The sequence below is a fragment of the Penicillium subrubescens genome (genome assembly GCF_028828155.1).
Source record: "Penicillium subrubescens strain IBT 31985 chromosome Unknown utg000003l_segment0_segment0, whole genome shotgun sequence".
NCBI lineage: Eukaryota > Fungi > Ascomycota > Eurotiomycetes > Eurotiales > Aspergillaceae > Penicillium > Penicillium subrubescens.
Window position 1 is genome coordinate 2,730,858 of NW_026643153.1, and position 15,516 is coordinate 2,746,373.

At 50.2% G+C, this 15,516-nt stretch overlaps 7 protein-coding genes across 7 annotated transcripts; 3 read left to right on the forward strand and 4 right to left on the reverse strand.

Moving 5' to 3' along the window:
• Positions 1-221: 221 nt before the first annotated feature.
• On the forward strand, positions 222-1,808 carry N7473_005021 (arylsulfotransferase family protein; the record flags this gene model as incomplete). The annotated part of the gene is made up of 2 exons (XM_057150961.1): positions 222-1,064; positions 1,128-1,808. 2 exons carry the CDS (start codon positions 222-224, stop codon positions 1,806-1,808), a joined length of 1,524 nt encoding a protein of 507 aa, XP_057011071.1.
• Positions 1,809-1,867: 59 nt separating this feature from the next.
• N7473_005022 (lysophospholipid acyltransferase family protein) lies at positions 1,868-4,970 on the reverse strand. The gene is made up of 5 exons (XM_057150962.1): positions 3,978-4,970; positions 3,654-3,909; positions 2,925-3,600; positions 2,557-2,868; positions 1,868-2,488 (listed from the first exon to the last, which is right to left on the reverse strand). Exons 1-5 carry the CDS (start codon positions 4,744-4,746, stop codon positions 2,072-2,074), a joined length of 2,430 nt encoding a protein of 809 aa, XP_057011072.1. The 5' UTR covers positions 4,747-4,970; the 3' UTR covers positions 1,868-2,071.
• Positions 4,971-5,509: 539 nt separating this feature from the next.
• Positions 5,510-6,817, forward strand: N7473_005023 (pantoate--beta-alanine ligase PAN6). Its single transcript, XM_057150963.1, has 2 exons — positions 5,510-5,582; positions 5,645-6,817. The coding sequence occupies exons 1-2, from the start codon at positions 5,546-5,548 to the stop codon at positions 6,718-6,720; spliced, it is 1,113 nt and encodes a 370-aa protein (XP_057011073.1). The 5' UTR covers positions 5,510-5,545; the 3' UTR covers positions 6,721-6,817.
• A 226-nt stretch (positions 6,818-7,043) lies between these two features.
• Positions 7,044-9,344, forward strand: dbp7 (putative ATP-dependent RNA helicase; the record flags this gene model as incomplete). Its single annotated transcript, XM_057150964.1, has 1 exon — positions 7,044-9,344. The coding sequence occupies one exon, from the start codon at positions 7,044-7,046 to the stop codon at positions 9,342-9,344; it is 2,301 nt and encodes a 766-aa protein (XP_057011074.1).
• An 80-nt stretch (positions 9,345-9,424) lies between these two features.
• Positions 9,425-10,775, reverse strand: N7473_005025 (WD40 repeat domain-containing protein; the record flags this gene model as incomplete). Its single annotated transcript, XM_057150965.1, has 2 exons — positions 9,425-10,466; positions 10,522-10,775. The coding sequence occupies 2 exons, from the start codon at positions 10,773-10,775 to the stop codon at positions 9,425-9,427; spliced, it is 1,296 nt and encodes a 431-aa protein (XP_057011075.1).
• Positions 10,776-13,182: 2,407 nt separating this feature from the next.
• On the reverse strand, positions 13,183-13,572 carry N7473_005026 (cell wall mannoprotein 1 family protein; the record flags this gene model as incomplete). Its single annotated transcript, XM_057150966.1, has 1 exon — positions 13,183-13,572. The coding sequence occupies one exon, from the start codon at positions 13,570-13,572 to the stop codon at positions 13,183-13,185; it is 390 nt and encodes a 129-aa protein (XP_057011076.1).
• Positions 13,573-14,189: 617 nt separating this feature from the next.
• N7473_005027 (aromatic alcohol reductase) lies at positions 14,190-15,278 on the reverse strand (the record flags this gene model as incomplete). The annotated part of the gene is made up of 2 exons (XM_057150967.1): positions 14,190-15,140; positions 15,207-15,278. The coding sequence occupies 2 exons, from the start codon at positions 15,276-15,278 to the stop codon at positions 14,190-14,192; spliced, it is 1,023 nt and encodes a 340-aa protein (XP_057011077.1).
• Between the last annotated feature and the right edge of the window lie 238 nt (positions 15,279-15,516).

Consider the following 15,516-nt stretch of genomic DNA (forward strand, 5'->3'; position numbering starts at 1 on the left):
GTATCCATCTAGAAAGCTCGGGTCTTCGAAAAACCATCGACTGCCGATAGAATACTCTCTCCCCATACGGGAAACATAATGCGGGGAATGGGGGTCAATGGATCCAAAATGCTCTGGCATGCAAAAAAAATGGGAATATAAATTGACTCAAGTTGGCCTCAGCTAGTGTAAAATGAAGAAACCCAGAACAAAAGAAGACCAGCGTCAGTCCCTCCATCAAAATGAGCCGATCTCTTACAAGTTGTCTTTCTCAGGCACTTGCCCTCTTTGCGAGCTGTCTCAGTGTATCTGCAGCTCAATCCTCCACTGCGAGCTTATGGCCCCTTCAATCCTACAAGAGCTCGTCGATCCAGACACCCTTTATGAACGTCACAAAGATGGGCCAGACCGAGCCAGGATATCTCTTCCTCACACCCAAGGATGTCATCCGGGGTAACGGCTACCCAACAATCTACTCTGATGATGGTCAATTGGTATGGCAAGGATCCAGTGCAAACTACTCAGCTCTCCAGCCACAGATGCTGGATGGTGAACCCGTTATTGCTCTTTGGACTGGATATGCCGGTAAAGGGTTCGGCTGGGGCCATATCAGCATCTTGAACAGTTCGTACGACGAAATCCACCGGGTCACTCTGAACTGCAAGGAACAGAACTTTGTCACAGGCTTGGAGCCAATGGAATTCGATTCTTGTATTGATATCCATGAGAGCCAGTTCACCGACAACGGCACTATCCTGGTGACTGCGGTCAATGTTACGCAGGCTAATTTGAGCTCAGTTGGTGGACCGAAAGATGGTTGGATTCAAGATGGTCTTGTCTATGAGATTGATATTAAGACCAACGAGATCGTGTTCCGCTGGAGTGCGCTTGAAAATCTCGATGAGGTTCCGCTGAGTGATGTTTATGCTCCACTTGGGGGTTCTGGTGTGAACAAGACGGATCCTTATGGATACCCTCATCTCAATGCTGTCTATAAGTATGGGGATGATTATCTGGTGTCCTCGCGGTATATGTGCAGCGTGTTCTTCATTGCGCCCAACGGTACCCTGAACTGGCACCTCCATGTAAGTTGCGATCGGTTATACCGCAATGCGGACAGTTAGTTTCATGAACTAACATATTATCAGGGCCGAACTGGCGGGGACTTCCATCTTGGAATCGGTGCTAGCTTCTGCTACCAGCACGATGTTCGATTCGAATCGCAAACCCCCGAACGTGTTACATTGAGTATGCATAACAATGACAACACCGATTTCACCGGAGCCACATCTCTCACCACTGGCCTTGTACTCGATGTCGAACTGCAAGGATCCAAGAAGGTAACGGTCAAGAGCCGGGTGTGGGATGCCGACGAGCCAGTATATGCCCAGTCTCAGGGTAGCTACCAGGTCCTCGGAAACGGACACACACTTCAAGATCACGGTGCTACACCCAAGATTGAGGAGTATGACGAGAATGGTCGAATCGTGATGCGTGCCCGGTTCGGATATGACAATACCATGCAGACCTACCGCGTATACCGGTATCCCTGGGTTGGTCGGCCGTCCACTAAGCCTAGTGTGGTTGCTTGTCCGTCTAGTAAGAGTAGGAAGACTGCTGTGTATGTGAGCTGGAATGGAGCCACTGATGTGCAGTCGTGGAAGGTGCTTTCTGGTTCTCAGGTAAAGCACACTGCTGTACGGAACGGGTTTGAGACTACAATCCTCGTGGATGGCCTGTCACAAAAGGATCAGGTTGTGGTTGAGGCTGTGGGTGGCGTTATTGATGGCGTGAGATCTGAGTCTGTGACTATTGGGCAGGGCTGCTAGTCATTTCCATGATGATAAGTAGTTATGCTGTGATTTAGCTAATAAATACATATCGGATGCAGCCAATTGGTAGAAAAGACGCTGTTCCTCGGAGTTGTATTCATGTATGTACAAGTAGTTAAAGTAAGACGAACGACAGAGCAGCGGAGGGTGGGTATAGTATTATGGATAGAGGGGCGTTTTCGCAGTCGTTTACGCCGTAGGTGAAATAAAAAGCGCAGGGGAAGTAAGGATGTGCGCAGGTTGATGTGCAAGGCAAAAAACTAGAGTTTCGACTCTGTACCGATTGCCTTACGACGCATCTGCCGAGATGATACATCGGCAGGAGCTGGGGCCGCGGCATTCAAGAATAGCTGTTGTCCAACGACATCTGACATGGTCAGAACGCGCGAAGAGACTGTCGCACCATCACGTCGGTTTTTGCCTTCACGCCGGGATTGAGCAATTTGCTCGGTAAAGTCCCATAGACGCCCACGGGGGAGCACTTTGCCAGTATTGGGATCTCTCTCTGGAACCCACTCCGGGGCGAGTCTCAGCGATGGCCCAGCCCGATACTCCTTGCTCTTAGCCACGAGAATAATTCCCTCTTCCTCAAAGCGCTGATAAGAGTTCTTGAGGGTTTCTTTGTTGACGGCTTCAAAATATGAAAGATCTCCCTGGTGATAGAGAGTTTTGCCAAGCTGAAGAAAATGTTAGCGTTTCGTGCGACGGAAGTCTTTTCCCCACAACTAAATTTCAGGTAACTTACCAGCTGGGCGCTGTCTTGGGCCTTCTTGTTGTCTATCCAGGTGTCCCGAGGACCATCCAGAGGAGGCGAAAGCCCTAAGAGAGACACGGCACCAAGCCATGAGGCTTCAATGAAGGGCCAGATCAAGAAGCAATAGAAGTCGTAGTTTTCCCGGCCACATGTTCGCTCAGCATCGCTCAGCTCTACATATTGCGGAACGCCAGAGCTGTCACGGGTGATGCTAATCACGTCATCTGCCTCCAGGCTTCGCAATGTCTTTTCCAGATTGGTGATCAAGCCCTCAGGAGGGAAGATGAATTCACCACGGAAGAGCTGGAGCTCATTAGTCAAAAGGTTCCAAAATTTTTACAGCTGTTGGGTAGACTTACCTGCGAAAGGAAGGAGACCTGTGCCTTCAAAGCCTCAAAGGTAATTCGCTGGTTAGTGGGTCCGCCGCCTTGCTTGATCTTCGTATACATCGCAACAGAGACCAAAGCCTCAGTAATGAAAAGATGAATCAGCATGTTGCGATAGAAAGATAGTTGGAAACGATCGACGGCGTAGTAGGTAGGTTCTACCAATCCTGATATCACACCAACAAGCTTCGGCCCTAGTACATCAAGGGCACGGTCGACCACCACTTCTGTTGGTGACCGGTAAAAGTGGGCAACACGACCACCTTTAGCACGGACACGATCACAGAGCCAATCCAATCGTCTCACCAATTCGCCCTTGCCGACACCACGACCACGAAGCGTCAAAAGCACAGTTCCGACAAGCGCGGGTGGCATCATTACTGCGACATCATTGATTTCGGATAAAACACGATAACCGAGAGTTCTGAGAATGCGACCCCGTTCGGTGTGAGCAAGCTTCAGATCACTGCCAATACCTGAAAGGTTGAGCCGGGACAGCTGTTGGCACAGGAATTCTCGCAGACTCCACGGTTCGTGGAAGCGAACATCGACTCGGCCGAGTTTCAAGGACAGAACGGATGAGGAGGATAGAAGATCTGCCAGATTTTCTTTCTGTTTAGGCTGGCCTAGAAGTTCACTGATGTAGGATCTGTGCGAAAGTCAGCATGAGGCCAAATGGATATTTTGCGATGATTTTCATACTCAGTCTCAATAACCTTGTCGTACTGCGTACTGACGGGACAAATGATTGTGTCCTTGACACGGCCAGACAGCACGCTCTCAACGATGAAGTTCAAGATACCAAATTTAGGAGAAAGAAGCTTTCCTGTCCGGGATCGGCCACCTTCAATAAAGCATTCGAAATTGAATCCTTGTTGAAGGAGAGTGTCGATGTAGGCCTGCACGACGGTATGATAGAGGGGGTCATTTCCGAAGCTGCGTCTAATCCACATAGCACCTACCCAAGGTCAGTATAACGTTGCGCAACGGTGTGATAGCACTGCGCAGATCTACATCTGTACTAACCTGCGTGTTGCAAGAATGGGCCCAACAGTGGAATATTGAGGTTGTCGCCTGCGACAACAACTGGGAGGCCGATTCCCAGACGGTAACAAATAAGCTGCAGAGAGACATAGTCCACATGGGACTTGTGACATGGTAGGAATACAATGGACTGCTTGTTCTTCGCAGCAGTCTCCGCTACCGAGCGCAGGCGCAGAACCTCCTCACTGGACACATGAATACCCTGGTGATAGGCCCGAGTCAAGAGCTGGGTGCACATGTAGTATGCGCCACGAATGAACGTCTTGCTTTCCATCTTGCAGATCATATTATCCATCATGGTGTCCACCACCTCACGAAGACCGCTTTCGAGCTCATTTCGACGTCGCGCTCGCTTCTCGTCCATGTTCGCGCCCTCTTTAATCGCAACCAGTCCTTCCTTCTCCTCCACGGAAAGCCGAATACTGGCCAACTCCCTCACCTTGTCCTGCAGCATTGGACTAGCTAGTATAAAGGACTTCATCCTCTCACCAAAGCCTGGGTAAAATATGGGTTGTCCGATCACATCGTCATATGCGCGCCAGCCGGTACCCGACATGTACAGGCTCACTTCGCGGAGGAAGTCAAAGGGGTTTGCGCGAAATCGCGCCATATGGCGCACCAGGTTTCTTTCGGTAATCGTGTCATCTGGCCCGCCCGTGAAGCCAGATGGATGGATGGTCACCTGTTTGCCGACGATTTCCAGGTCCGGAGCCGAATGTTCGTCGCCGATGGCCGATTTGGGGGGCGCCATGCTGGGTGTAAGGGGAGTGGGGTGACGTCCTTTCGGTGGTCAAGGTCGTCGTTTGGTCATAGAGAGTGAGGAGGGCTCATTGAGAGAGATAGATTGGAGAAAGAATGGAAAGATCCACCGAGAAGAGGAGAGAACATGAAATGCGGGACAGGGCCATAGCTCCAAAGTCCCGGACACCCAACAAAACGGACGATCGTCTCCGAATGTTACTTAACAAGATCACGGGGGTTTTACCCCAGACCACAGTGGCCGATAGGGGCCACTTTCTGGCAAGTGGCGTTCAGCCACATAACGATCTTGACAACCTGAAATATTAAGCTACCAACGGGCAATACCACACACGCAGAACTCTAATTTTCGCTGATTACACTGAACGGGAGAAGAAGCCTATTGTACTGTTGTCTTATCTATGGATGTAATGGCCCAGTTAGAAGAGAGGGAGAAAGGGGAAAAGAATTGAGATTCAGGGGTATTCGAAGGAAGACTGACTCGCCTCATTGGGATATTAGGTGCATGATTAACACGCTAACCGTGGCATTGACCACCTTAATGATCCTACTCCTACCGGATTGGTTGGGTCTCTTAGTCTAAGTGGTCCTACAGGCTTAGGTTGTATGGGGTACTCCGTACTGTAAGATGGTAGTTCACTGGCCACTATCGGCCGCCGTCCACCAGACTAACAGCCGAGGCATAAGTCACGTGGCAGCGACGGGGAAGTCGTGCATCTCCGCTTTGCCGCGGACATCGAGTTAGTGCTCAGATAGTAGTACCAAGCATCGACCCCATTTGGATCATCACCATGTCCCGCTTGGTGAACGGCGTAAAGTCCTTCTCCAGTATGTTCCCAGTGCATCATCTAGGCTTACTCCAAGCTCACCTCGTCTTCTTCATTCCCTAGCTGCGGCCTCCTCGCTGTTTGCTGATGCCTCGGCGGCAGCCACTCGGTCGGCTCGTCAACCCTCCTCGTTTCAAGTCTTCCGTGACGTTCCCGAACTTCGCCAATTGCGTCGGCAACTAATTCGAAATGATCGCACCGTGGGCTTTGTGCCCACAATGGGCGCCCTACATGAAGGCCACCTGTCGTTGATTCGAGAGGCCGCCCGAGAGAACACTGACGTCTTCGTCAGCATTTACGTCAATCCGACTCAATTTGGTGTCAATGAAGATCTGTCGAGCTACCCTCGTACCTGGGACAGTGATGTCGAAAATCTGGAGAAGCTCAATGAGGAGCTAGGTAGCTTGGGTGCCGGCACGGGACGAATTACCGCCATCTTCGCCCCGACCTCGAAAGTCATGTACCCTACATTGCCACCTTCGTCTGAAATCGACGGACACGGCTCATTCGTCACCATCACCCCGCTTGCGAGAAAGCTTGAAGGCGTTTCTCGCCCGGTCTTCTTCCGAGGCGTTGCGACGGTTTGCATGAAGCTATTCAATGCGACTTCACCCGATCGTGTCTACTTCGGCCAGAAGGACGTGCAACAAACTGTGATCATCAAACGAATGGTCAAGGATTTCCTCATAGATACTGAGATTCGGATTGTTGCAACTGCGCGTGAAGCTGATGGACTGGCCCTGAGTTCTCGGAATGTTTACCTAGGAGCTCGCAGGCGAGCTGTGGGCCTCACCCTTTATAAAGCTCTGAGTGCTGCAGCGGAGGCATACAAGGCAGGCAAAGTCTCCCGCGATGATATTCTGGGAGCTGCTCGGGGTGTTGCTGAACAAGTGCTGTCTGAACAGCAGGCGCTCTCTCCGGTGGAGCGGGCTTTGTACGAGATTGACTATATCTCTCTTGCCGATCCCGAGAGTTTGGAGGAGCTGGATGTCGTCGATATCCACAAGGGCGCAGTCCTGAGCACAGCCTTTAAGATGGCTCCTCTGGAGGAGACCAAGGCTGGGGAGGACTGCGGCTTGGGAGATGGAAAGGTCCCGGTACGGTTGATTGACAACATGATCCTCCAGCCCCTGGCTTGATTGGGGGAATTAATTGCATGGTGATGTCTTTGTAAATATACATCTGCTTCTCATTTAGCGTCAAAAGCACTCAAAAATCTACTAAATAGATTATTCCTAACAAGTTGACCACCTAAACAAGTAGTTCAGTTGCTGTAACTCCAAACGGCATGTAGGGCATGTCTGTAGGGCTCTCGGGCCGAAAAAATTCCTGACTGCGGGTCTCTTGGCGGCGAAGGAAAAAAAGTCTCGATTGCAGAAGCTCCGTCCCTCAAGCAACCAAATAGAGAGATCTCTTTCATTTTTCTTGAAATCTCACCCGCTCGCCGGGAATATCTATCGCCATGGCTGATGATGGCATGCTTCTGAACTTCGCCATCAGCGACTCCGTGATCAAACCGGAGGCGAAGTTCAAAGGAGGGACTTGGCGGGACCGTCTCTCAGCGAAAAAGCGCTCTCAACACCGAGTCAAGCCTGGAGATGGCAGCAACAAGCCCCACGAATCGAAGAATCCAAACAAAGTCGCAATTGGCACACGGCCGGCGAAAAGACAAAGGACTGAGTCCGGCGGTTTTGAAGATGGAGGTGACCGCGAACGGAGACCCCGATCGCAACAGCAACAATCACAGCGTGATCCCCGCCACTTTGTATCGTCCCTTTTCTCGAGCAATCCTGAACCGCAAAATGCCGAAGAGCCTAAGAATGAGGAGCCGATCGAAGACGCAAAACCGACCAATGCGCCCCTGATCGACGGGATCGATACTTTTACAAATCTAGGCTTGTCACCGAGTCTGGCGGCGCATCTGCTTACGAAACTTGAACTGAAGGCACCGACAGCGATTCAGAAGGCCTCGATCTCACAACTACTCAAGGAAGAAAGCGATGCCTTTATTCAAGCCGAGACCGGATCAGGCAAGACCTTGGCCTATCTTCTCCCACTTGTACAACGGATAATGGCTCTCTCCAAGGCCACCAAGGAAGCTGGTGTTCACCGCGACAGTGGTTTATTTGCAATTGTGCTCGCTCCTACTCGTGAGTTGTGCAAGCAGATCTCTGTCGTGCTGGAAAATCTTCTTCGCTGTGCCACCTGGCTTGTTGCTGGTACCGTCATCGGTGGAGAGAAGAAAAAGTCAGAAAAGGCACGTCTGCGTAAAGGGTTGAATATTCTCGTCGCTACTCCCGGTCGGTTGGTTGATCACTTGGACAACACTGAAGCCCTGGATGTCAGCAGCGTTCGGTGGCTTGTTTTGGATGAAGGTGATCGCTTGATGGATATGGGCTTCGAGGAAGAACTACAAGGTATTGTCTCGAAACTAGATGCGAGACAACGACCGAGTCGGGTCCCCGGTGTGCCGACGAGGAGAACGACAATCCTGTGCTCTGCGACACTGAAAATGAATGTGCAGCGGCTGGGAGAGATCAGTTTGAAGGATGCAGTGCATATCAAGGCGGATCCCGAAGACGAAGATGAGAAGGCTCGCAATGCGAACAAGGATGAAGAGGATTTCTTCCGCGTGCCCGCTCAGCTGAAGCAGTCATACGCGATCGTAGCAGCCAAGTTGCGTCTAGTATCGTTGACTGCATACCTCAAGCGGACATTCATTCGCAAGGGCTCTGTGATGAAAACTATCGTCTTCGTCTCGTGTGCAGACGAGGTCGATTTCCTCTTCGAGGTTCTCTCAAGGAAGCACGGTGAAAGAGGACATAAGAAGAATGATGACGGTGACGATGAAGACGAGAATGAAGAAAGTGATGACGTGAAAAAGGAGAAAGAGAAGGAACGCGCAGAACTATCACCACACGGCACCATCGCTCCTGGATCAGCCTTTTCGATCCCAGCGAACCCTGTCACTCTCCACCGACTCCACGGCTCTCTGCCTCAACATATTCGAACATTCACCCTCAACTCATTCGCCAACAGCAAAACTGCTTCTGTCATGGTCTGTACTGACGTGGCTGCACGTGGTTTGGATCTGCCCAATGTTGACTTGGTCATCGAGTACGATCCCGCCTTCAGTGCCGACGACCACACGCATCGCATCGGTCGTACCGCCCGTCTAGGACGTGACGGACGAGCTCTGATCTTCCTCCAACCTGGCTGCGAAGAGAACTACGTCGAGATTCTCAAGCGTGGTTATCGCGACGGCGGCAAGGCTCTCACCCGCACAGATGCGACTGAGATCTTGAAGCGCGGCTTCGGCGGAACTTCCGAACATAGCTCGAAGAACTGGGAAGAAAAAGCCACCGATTGGCAGATGGACGTCGAGCGCTGGGCTCTGGAGAATCCACAATACCTTGAAATGGGACGACGTGCCTTTCAATCGCACGTCCGCGCGTATGCAACCCACATCGCTGCCGAGCGGTCCATGTTCAACATCAAAGAGCTCCATCTGGGCCATCTTGCAAAGAGTTTCGCCCTGCGCGACCGACCCGGAAAGATCAATGTTCCCGGTCTGCGTCCTGGAAAGGAAGAGACGAAGAAGGACTTCAAGGCTGGCCGAGGTGCTACGCTGGGCAAGAGGAAGGCTGGCGACGATTCTGCAGCGTCCAACACCGACGAAGCCACTCGCGAGGCTGCCCGTAAGATGCGGGCTAAGATGAAGGAGCATATGGGTGGTGGCGCCAGTGAATTCAATCTGGCTTGATTGTTATATCTATTTCTTTTCTTTTCTTTTCTCGCTGGGCGATGCATTATTATTATTGTACAAGAGCATTAGCATTTGTTTCAGTAGATATCCCATAATGAAATCTTGCCATCCTTGGAACCTGCCACGAGCCAGTGAGTTTGTTGTATCTTTTGCGATCGTTGCTGGTGCACGGTCGCGAGTGACCGTTGCGGTGTTTCTTCTTCGGTAGTAGACTCTTGCCCATTGGAGGGTTCTGAAGTCAGAGAATTGACCTCCCCAAAAGCAACAGTGTAGCATCCATCCTTATGCCACTTAAGCACAGCTAGCTCCTTCATCGTCTTGCCAGAGTATACTCTAACCCTACTGTCCCAACCAGCAGTCGCAAAGACCTTGCCATCATTCCGAATCCGAAGTCCCTGCTGACCTGAGTGTTTCGTATTCACAGTTTTCAGTGCTTTATCTTCGATGTAATTCCCAGCGGAGATAAAACCCGCAGAGCCAGGAGCAGGAATTGGGTGCTTGATGAGCAGTGCATCAGCGGAAGAGGAAATAAAGTAATCACGCGATGGAGACACATCGAGCGATAGAACGGGTTGAGTATGAGGGCGGCTGGCGTAGAGTTTATTCCATTTCCACGGAGTCGAGTTGATATTGCTCAGCTCGAAACTGGCTGGGTTAAGAGGGCCTTTATGCATAAACAGCATGACATGGCCATCCTCAAAGGCAGATGCAACGAAGATATCACCAAGTGGAGAGATGAAAATACTGACTGCCATCAGCATGCCCGTTTTGACTGAAGGATCGGATTTGATCGTAGTGAGTCGACGCTCGGATGGAAGGTGGAAAATATCGATTCCTCCCGAGTCGAGCGCGTTCGGCACAACGAAAAGAACATTCTGTCGTTTAGCACTTGGCTCTTGATGATTATTTTCTGAGGTGTTGGCCGCTGGCATGTCGATAAATGTCATTGAAAAGGCGCAAAAGTTCAGCGCATTCACCGACAGGGAATGGAGTAACCACGGCTGTGTCCTTGTATCGGACACACTCGATTGAGCGATATCAACCGGGAGAGTCTTGTCAAGAAAGGTCTCATCTTCTGCTCGAAGCTTCCAGACACACAGTTTGTGGTCTCGGCCATGCCTAGCTGTCCAGTTAGCCTGCTAGCCTCGCTAAGTCAACTGTTCCAGGATCTTACGTGTAAACCTCGGTCAGTCCAGAGCTAGTGTTAAAGCCTTTGACTTCAAGCACAGCGCCGGCATGAGCTTTCCAGGCTGTTACTGGCCGTTTGGTAACCAGATCCCAGATGACTACCCAGCCGTCAGCATCTCCAGACACCAGTCGCAGGTTCTGTGTGAAGATGTGCAGTGCGTGTATTGGAGCAGCGTGTCCCCGTAAAATGTAAACCGGGGTAGCCGGGGACTGCTGGACCTGACCAGATGTGCTAGCCATACCCGATGAGGGTTCCTGTGAAGATGATTATGATGGATGATATGTTTGCTATGATAGACGGGAATCACCTCCAACCAAGTCGCGGAGACGCCGCACCGCCTAACCCAAACTGCTACTGAAGCACCTTCACAATCATATTTGTTATTGTAATTTGCTGAGGATTCTAAAAGGATCATTTGTAAATATTAAATTACTCGAATAAATTCCTGGAGGCACGAATGAGGATCAAAAAGAAGATTCATCCCAGAGGACAAATCTGACATGGTGGACGAAATATGGGCAAAAAAGTTGGACTCACGGGGAATTGAACCCCGGACCACTCCCAGTTACATTTAGATGAAACATCCATGCGAAGGGAGTATCATACCCCTAGACCATAAGCCCTACTTTGATGTATGTCGGATGGAATTATTGAAACAAGAGCCAGGTCAGACATCCGGAGACTGGAAATGGACAAGATGCACCACTTGCTTCGAGTCGCCAATGAGATCATCTAGTGTCTTGAGATACTAATAGCCCCAAGGACTAAACTCTACCATGAATATGTTACCGAATCATAGTCGAAGTATACGAAGAGGTTGTACCAAAATGGAAGTCCTAGGTAAATTCTAGATGTACTGGTTTCCCTTTCGACCGAAGAACCGACATCTAATACCATTCAATTTCATGTGAAAATCAAATGCACAATAATTAATCAAGTTAATAGTTCAGGGTTGTACTTGACAGTATCTACACTAATAACAGTTTAGTCCAAGTAGGATGGAGTTGAAGCAAGATCCTTCGAGCAAAGCACTCTAAAACTTGTTGCCCAACACCTCTTCCTCCATAGCCTTGACATAAAAGACCGGTCCCCTTCCGACCACTTTTTACTTCTCCTTCTTCTCCTCCCTTGAACTCCTCTATCTTACACATATCACCGCCCCCTTCTTTTCCTCTCGCCTCATCGACCACCACTGCACCCTAGCTTTCAGCCGATACACCGACCCTCTCATTTTACCGGAGACACTGGTTGATCTAACGCCCAGCTTATAATGCCTTTCGAAGAGGAGTAGGATCACGGGAGTGAAACTACTAAGTAATCTACAAGTCAGGGTAGATGCTTGTCAATCAGGTAGGAGAAGGTGCCAAGTCAGATTTGTAAAAAGTCAGACAAGGAGCCTGACGCCTCCTCTATATAGCTCAACTTATATACAGTCTAGATAAAAGTAGGCACTTGATGAATAAGTCTGTTGCAGCGCGTAAGTTAACCGCTTATAATTCGACAAATTACCCTAAACAAAACGGAACCGTCAAAATGACCGCGTCCTGCCCCTGCCATCATTCACGCCATTTTATTAGAAAAGAGGCTTGAGCGCCACCATGAGCGTGCAAAGAGCCAAGCTAGCCATCATACGCGAGTTGAAGTGGCGGCCCACGGCAGCACCGGTATAGATAGGAGCGTTTGATTCAGTACTGATGGAAGCAGAGCTACCGGATCCCCTCGGAATGGAGCTGGTAGGCTCACCAGCGATTTGAGAGTTGCCTCCCGGGGTCTTGGTTTCCCGCAATAGCGTGCTGTACAATGAAAGTCCTAAAGGGGAAGCTCCATAACCATTCAGAGACACTCCAGTGGAAGAGAAATCTCAGTAGGAAGACCGGTAGGCGGGATTGATGGGGAGGTAGTGGAAGCGAAAACTCCGGTTGCTGTGTCGATAACCGGAAAAGTGATGATAGTACTCGAGATTTCAATTTCAGTCAAAGTTTCACAGGGTGTGGATGTGGTAGTCGGTGTCTCTCCTGTCTCTCCTGCAGGGAGGGTTATTGGCGTGCCGGTAATCTCTGTCTCGGTAAGCGTCTCACAAGGTGTAGATGCGGTATATGTAGTGATCGTTATACCCGGGGATGGGCTTTTTGTAGATCCTATACCTGTAGAGGTACTCGAGCTACTTTGGATAACTGTGGCCGTCGAGGTATCTTGGCCAGTCTTAGACGAGGAGATATTTGAGGAAGCTGGGGTGGATCTGGTAGCGGTGCTGGGGCCGTGTGCGGGCGTGCTAGTTGAAGGAGTGAATTGCGGAGTGGAAGTACTAATGATGGGAGTAGATCCTAAAGATCGTGACGTATGAATGGGAATGCATACTGATGGTATAGAGCTTGGAATCACGGGCGTAGACGTGGATGTTGCCGAGGACATCTGAATAGTACGGACCGGGTTCGAGGATGGTACGCGAGTAGAAGATGAGGAAACAATAGCGGTTGAAGAAGCCGGTATAGTTTGCGAGGATGGAGTGCCATGGGTGTAGACGGAATACTCAGAGTCGTTATAACGGTTGGTACAGTAGTCGTCGTCGTTGGACGAGGAAGAGCTTCAAAAGCAATGAGTGCAGTCTGAATGGGAGTGCTTATACTCGCCGTCAACGTAATGAAGTCATTCATCAGGGTTGCAGGTGTCTCGGCGGTCAAATAGTCCGATAGACTCTGCCACGCCGACAACAGAGCTTGCAATTCGTGGATGATCGTATCGACCGCTGCGGTCCCCGCGGCGGGCAATCAAGGAGTTCTGGGCGACGAGATCGTTCATGGTTGTGGCCATGATACTACCGAGGGTATGTAGCGGTGTGACCAGTCCCAATGCGTCCAAGTTGAACAGGCTCGGCTGCTCTGCTACCATCGTTGCTCCGGTGGTGACAGAGTCAACGAGCTCGTCGAGCGATGCCTGGATCGAGGTGATACTCCCGCCCGTATAGGCCTTGACGACAGAATCAAGCGAGACAACATCGGTGCGGATCGATGAGATCAACGACGATATTGTCGCCATATCCCGCGGCACAAGCAATGAGAATCCTGGAATAACTGTAGTCGTCGTGTCCAACGCTCTGGAGACCGAGAGCCAGGAGAGGGAATAGACGTAATCTCATGGCCAAATCCAAGTCATAAACGAGTGACAAAAACAGACGGTTTGCACGAGGGCACCTCCTTCGACTGGTTAGGGGGTTGGCTGATCATAAATAAGTATCATCTAGTCTCGGACCAGTGGTCCCTAGTTTAGTCTGTAGGGGATCCCCGTACGTTCATCCCCATACGTTCAGGATACTCGCTAAGAAGAAACATATTACCACATTTCAACGAGCGAGGCTCCAAAAACAGGGCCAGTTCATGTCTAAAATCGAAAGAAGCACTAGTTTGGTGAGAGGCGATCGTGGTGGAGGCCCTAGAGCCTCTTGATGAGCCACTGGCTGGCGGGTTCGGTCTCGGCTGTGCTGTGCTAACCGTCCACAACACAACGCCCAATTTGCCGCCATCGGCAACACTAACCTGCTGAACACTAGTTTAGTTTATTAGTTACATTGGGATGAGAAGAGGTTTTCATTTTCGGCGTCGATTTCAATGGTCCCTATTCTGGTTGTAATACTCCAAATACCTCCCGCTCCCATTCTAGTGAGCTTTCACAACTTCATCATTCTCCCCCATTCTAATCGCAATAGCAGTGTACTCATCCAAATCCTCAACTGGCAGCCTAAGCAAATCATTGTGAAGCTCATGGCGGGACTGGAGGTCGCCATCAGCAGTAGGAAAGAACATGCGACTATACAGCATCCTCGGGAAAGAACCAAATTCACCCCTTTCCACAGCAACACGGCTCTCCTTCCAGCGTTGTGCTGCAGACTCGTGAGTGATGGTCCAGTCAGCATCGACAGTGCCTGTAACACGCTTGACACTTTCCCACATATCACGCTGGCTCAATCGGAAGCTTGAGATGTAAACAGAATTATTGGCGAATTGGGAGAGTGTCGGCGATTTATCTTGTCCGTCGTCTGGAAGCTCATTGAGACTAAGCAGGCTAGCAATGGCTTGACCACACTGAGGCCATGTGGTTGTATTGAAGACCACGTCTTTCTCGTCGAATTGTATGAAGGAACGGTTTTTGAAATCGAAACCGAATCGATCAGGTCCTCCGCCCAGACTGAATTCATACCAGAAATTGCACACCAGAAAAATATAGGAGATTGTACCATGGGCTTTGAATTCGGCAATGATGCTATCCCGACTGGGACTGAGCATACTATCGTCACAAAGCGCGTCGTTGGTATTGTCATGGCCGAACCAGTTGGGCAGAACATAAGGTACACCAGCCTTGGCTGCGGCATAGACAAGCTTATTGATCGTGCCTCTTGGAGCAGTCACTGCCATCGTGATAAGCAGTACCTGCTGGCCTTGTAGCGCTTCAACCAGCGCAGTATCGTCGTCGCCGCTGTAGTCAACATGGATGACTTTGACGCCTTCTGGGAGTTTGCTGGTGCTATTTGGGCGGGTGATAGCAGTCACAGTGTGCCTGCCAGTCTTGACCAAAGCTTCGGTAAGATGTTTCCCAATTGATCCGCCTGCCTGTGCATCGGATCATTTGAGTATGAGTTGTGGCTTATGTGTGGTTTCCAAAGAGGATTGACGTACCCCAACAATGGCTACTCTTTCGATTTTGTTCGTGAACCCCTCCGGCTGATCATTCGCATACTTGCTTGCCATGATAAATCTCTTTGAATTCTAGAAGGCTAGGATTTGGAGAAATGATTTGCTGGATATCGAAATGCTTAAATGATGTAAATTACCGTATAATAGCTTAAGTTCTACCCGCAGTAGAAAAATAGCTCGATAGCCCTCTCAATAACTGCACGAGGGATTATTTATCACCTTCCATCATCTATTTCATCATACTATGCAATGTCCCGAGTCCGGTCAAGCCTTGCGATCCTTGTTGTGGACA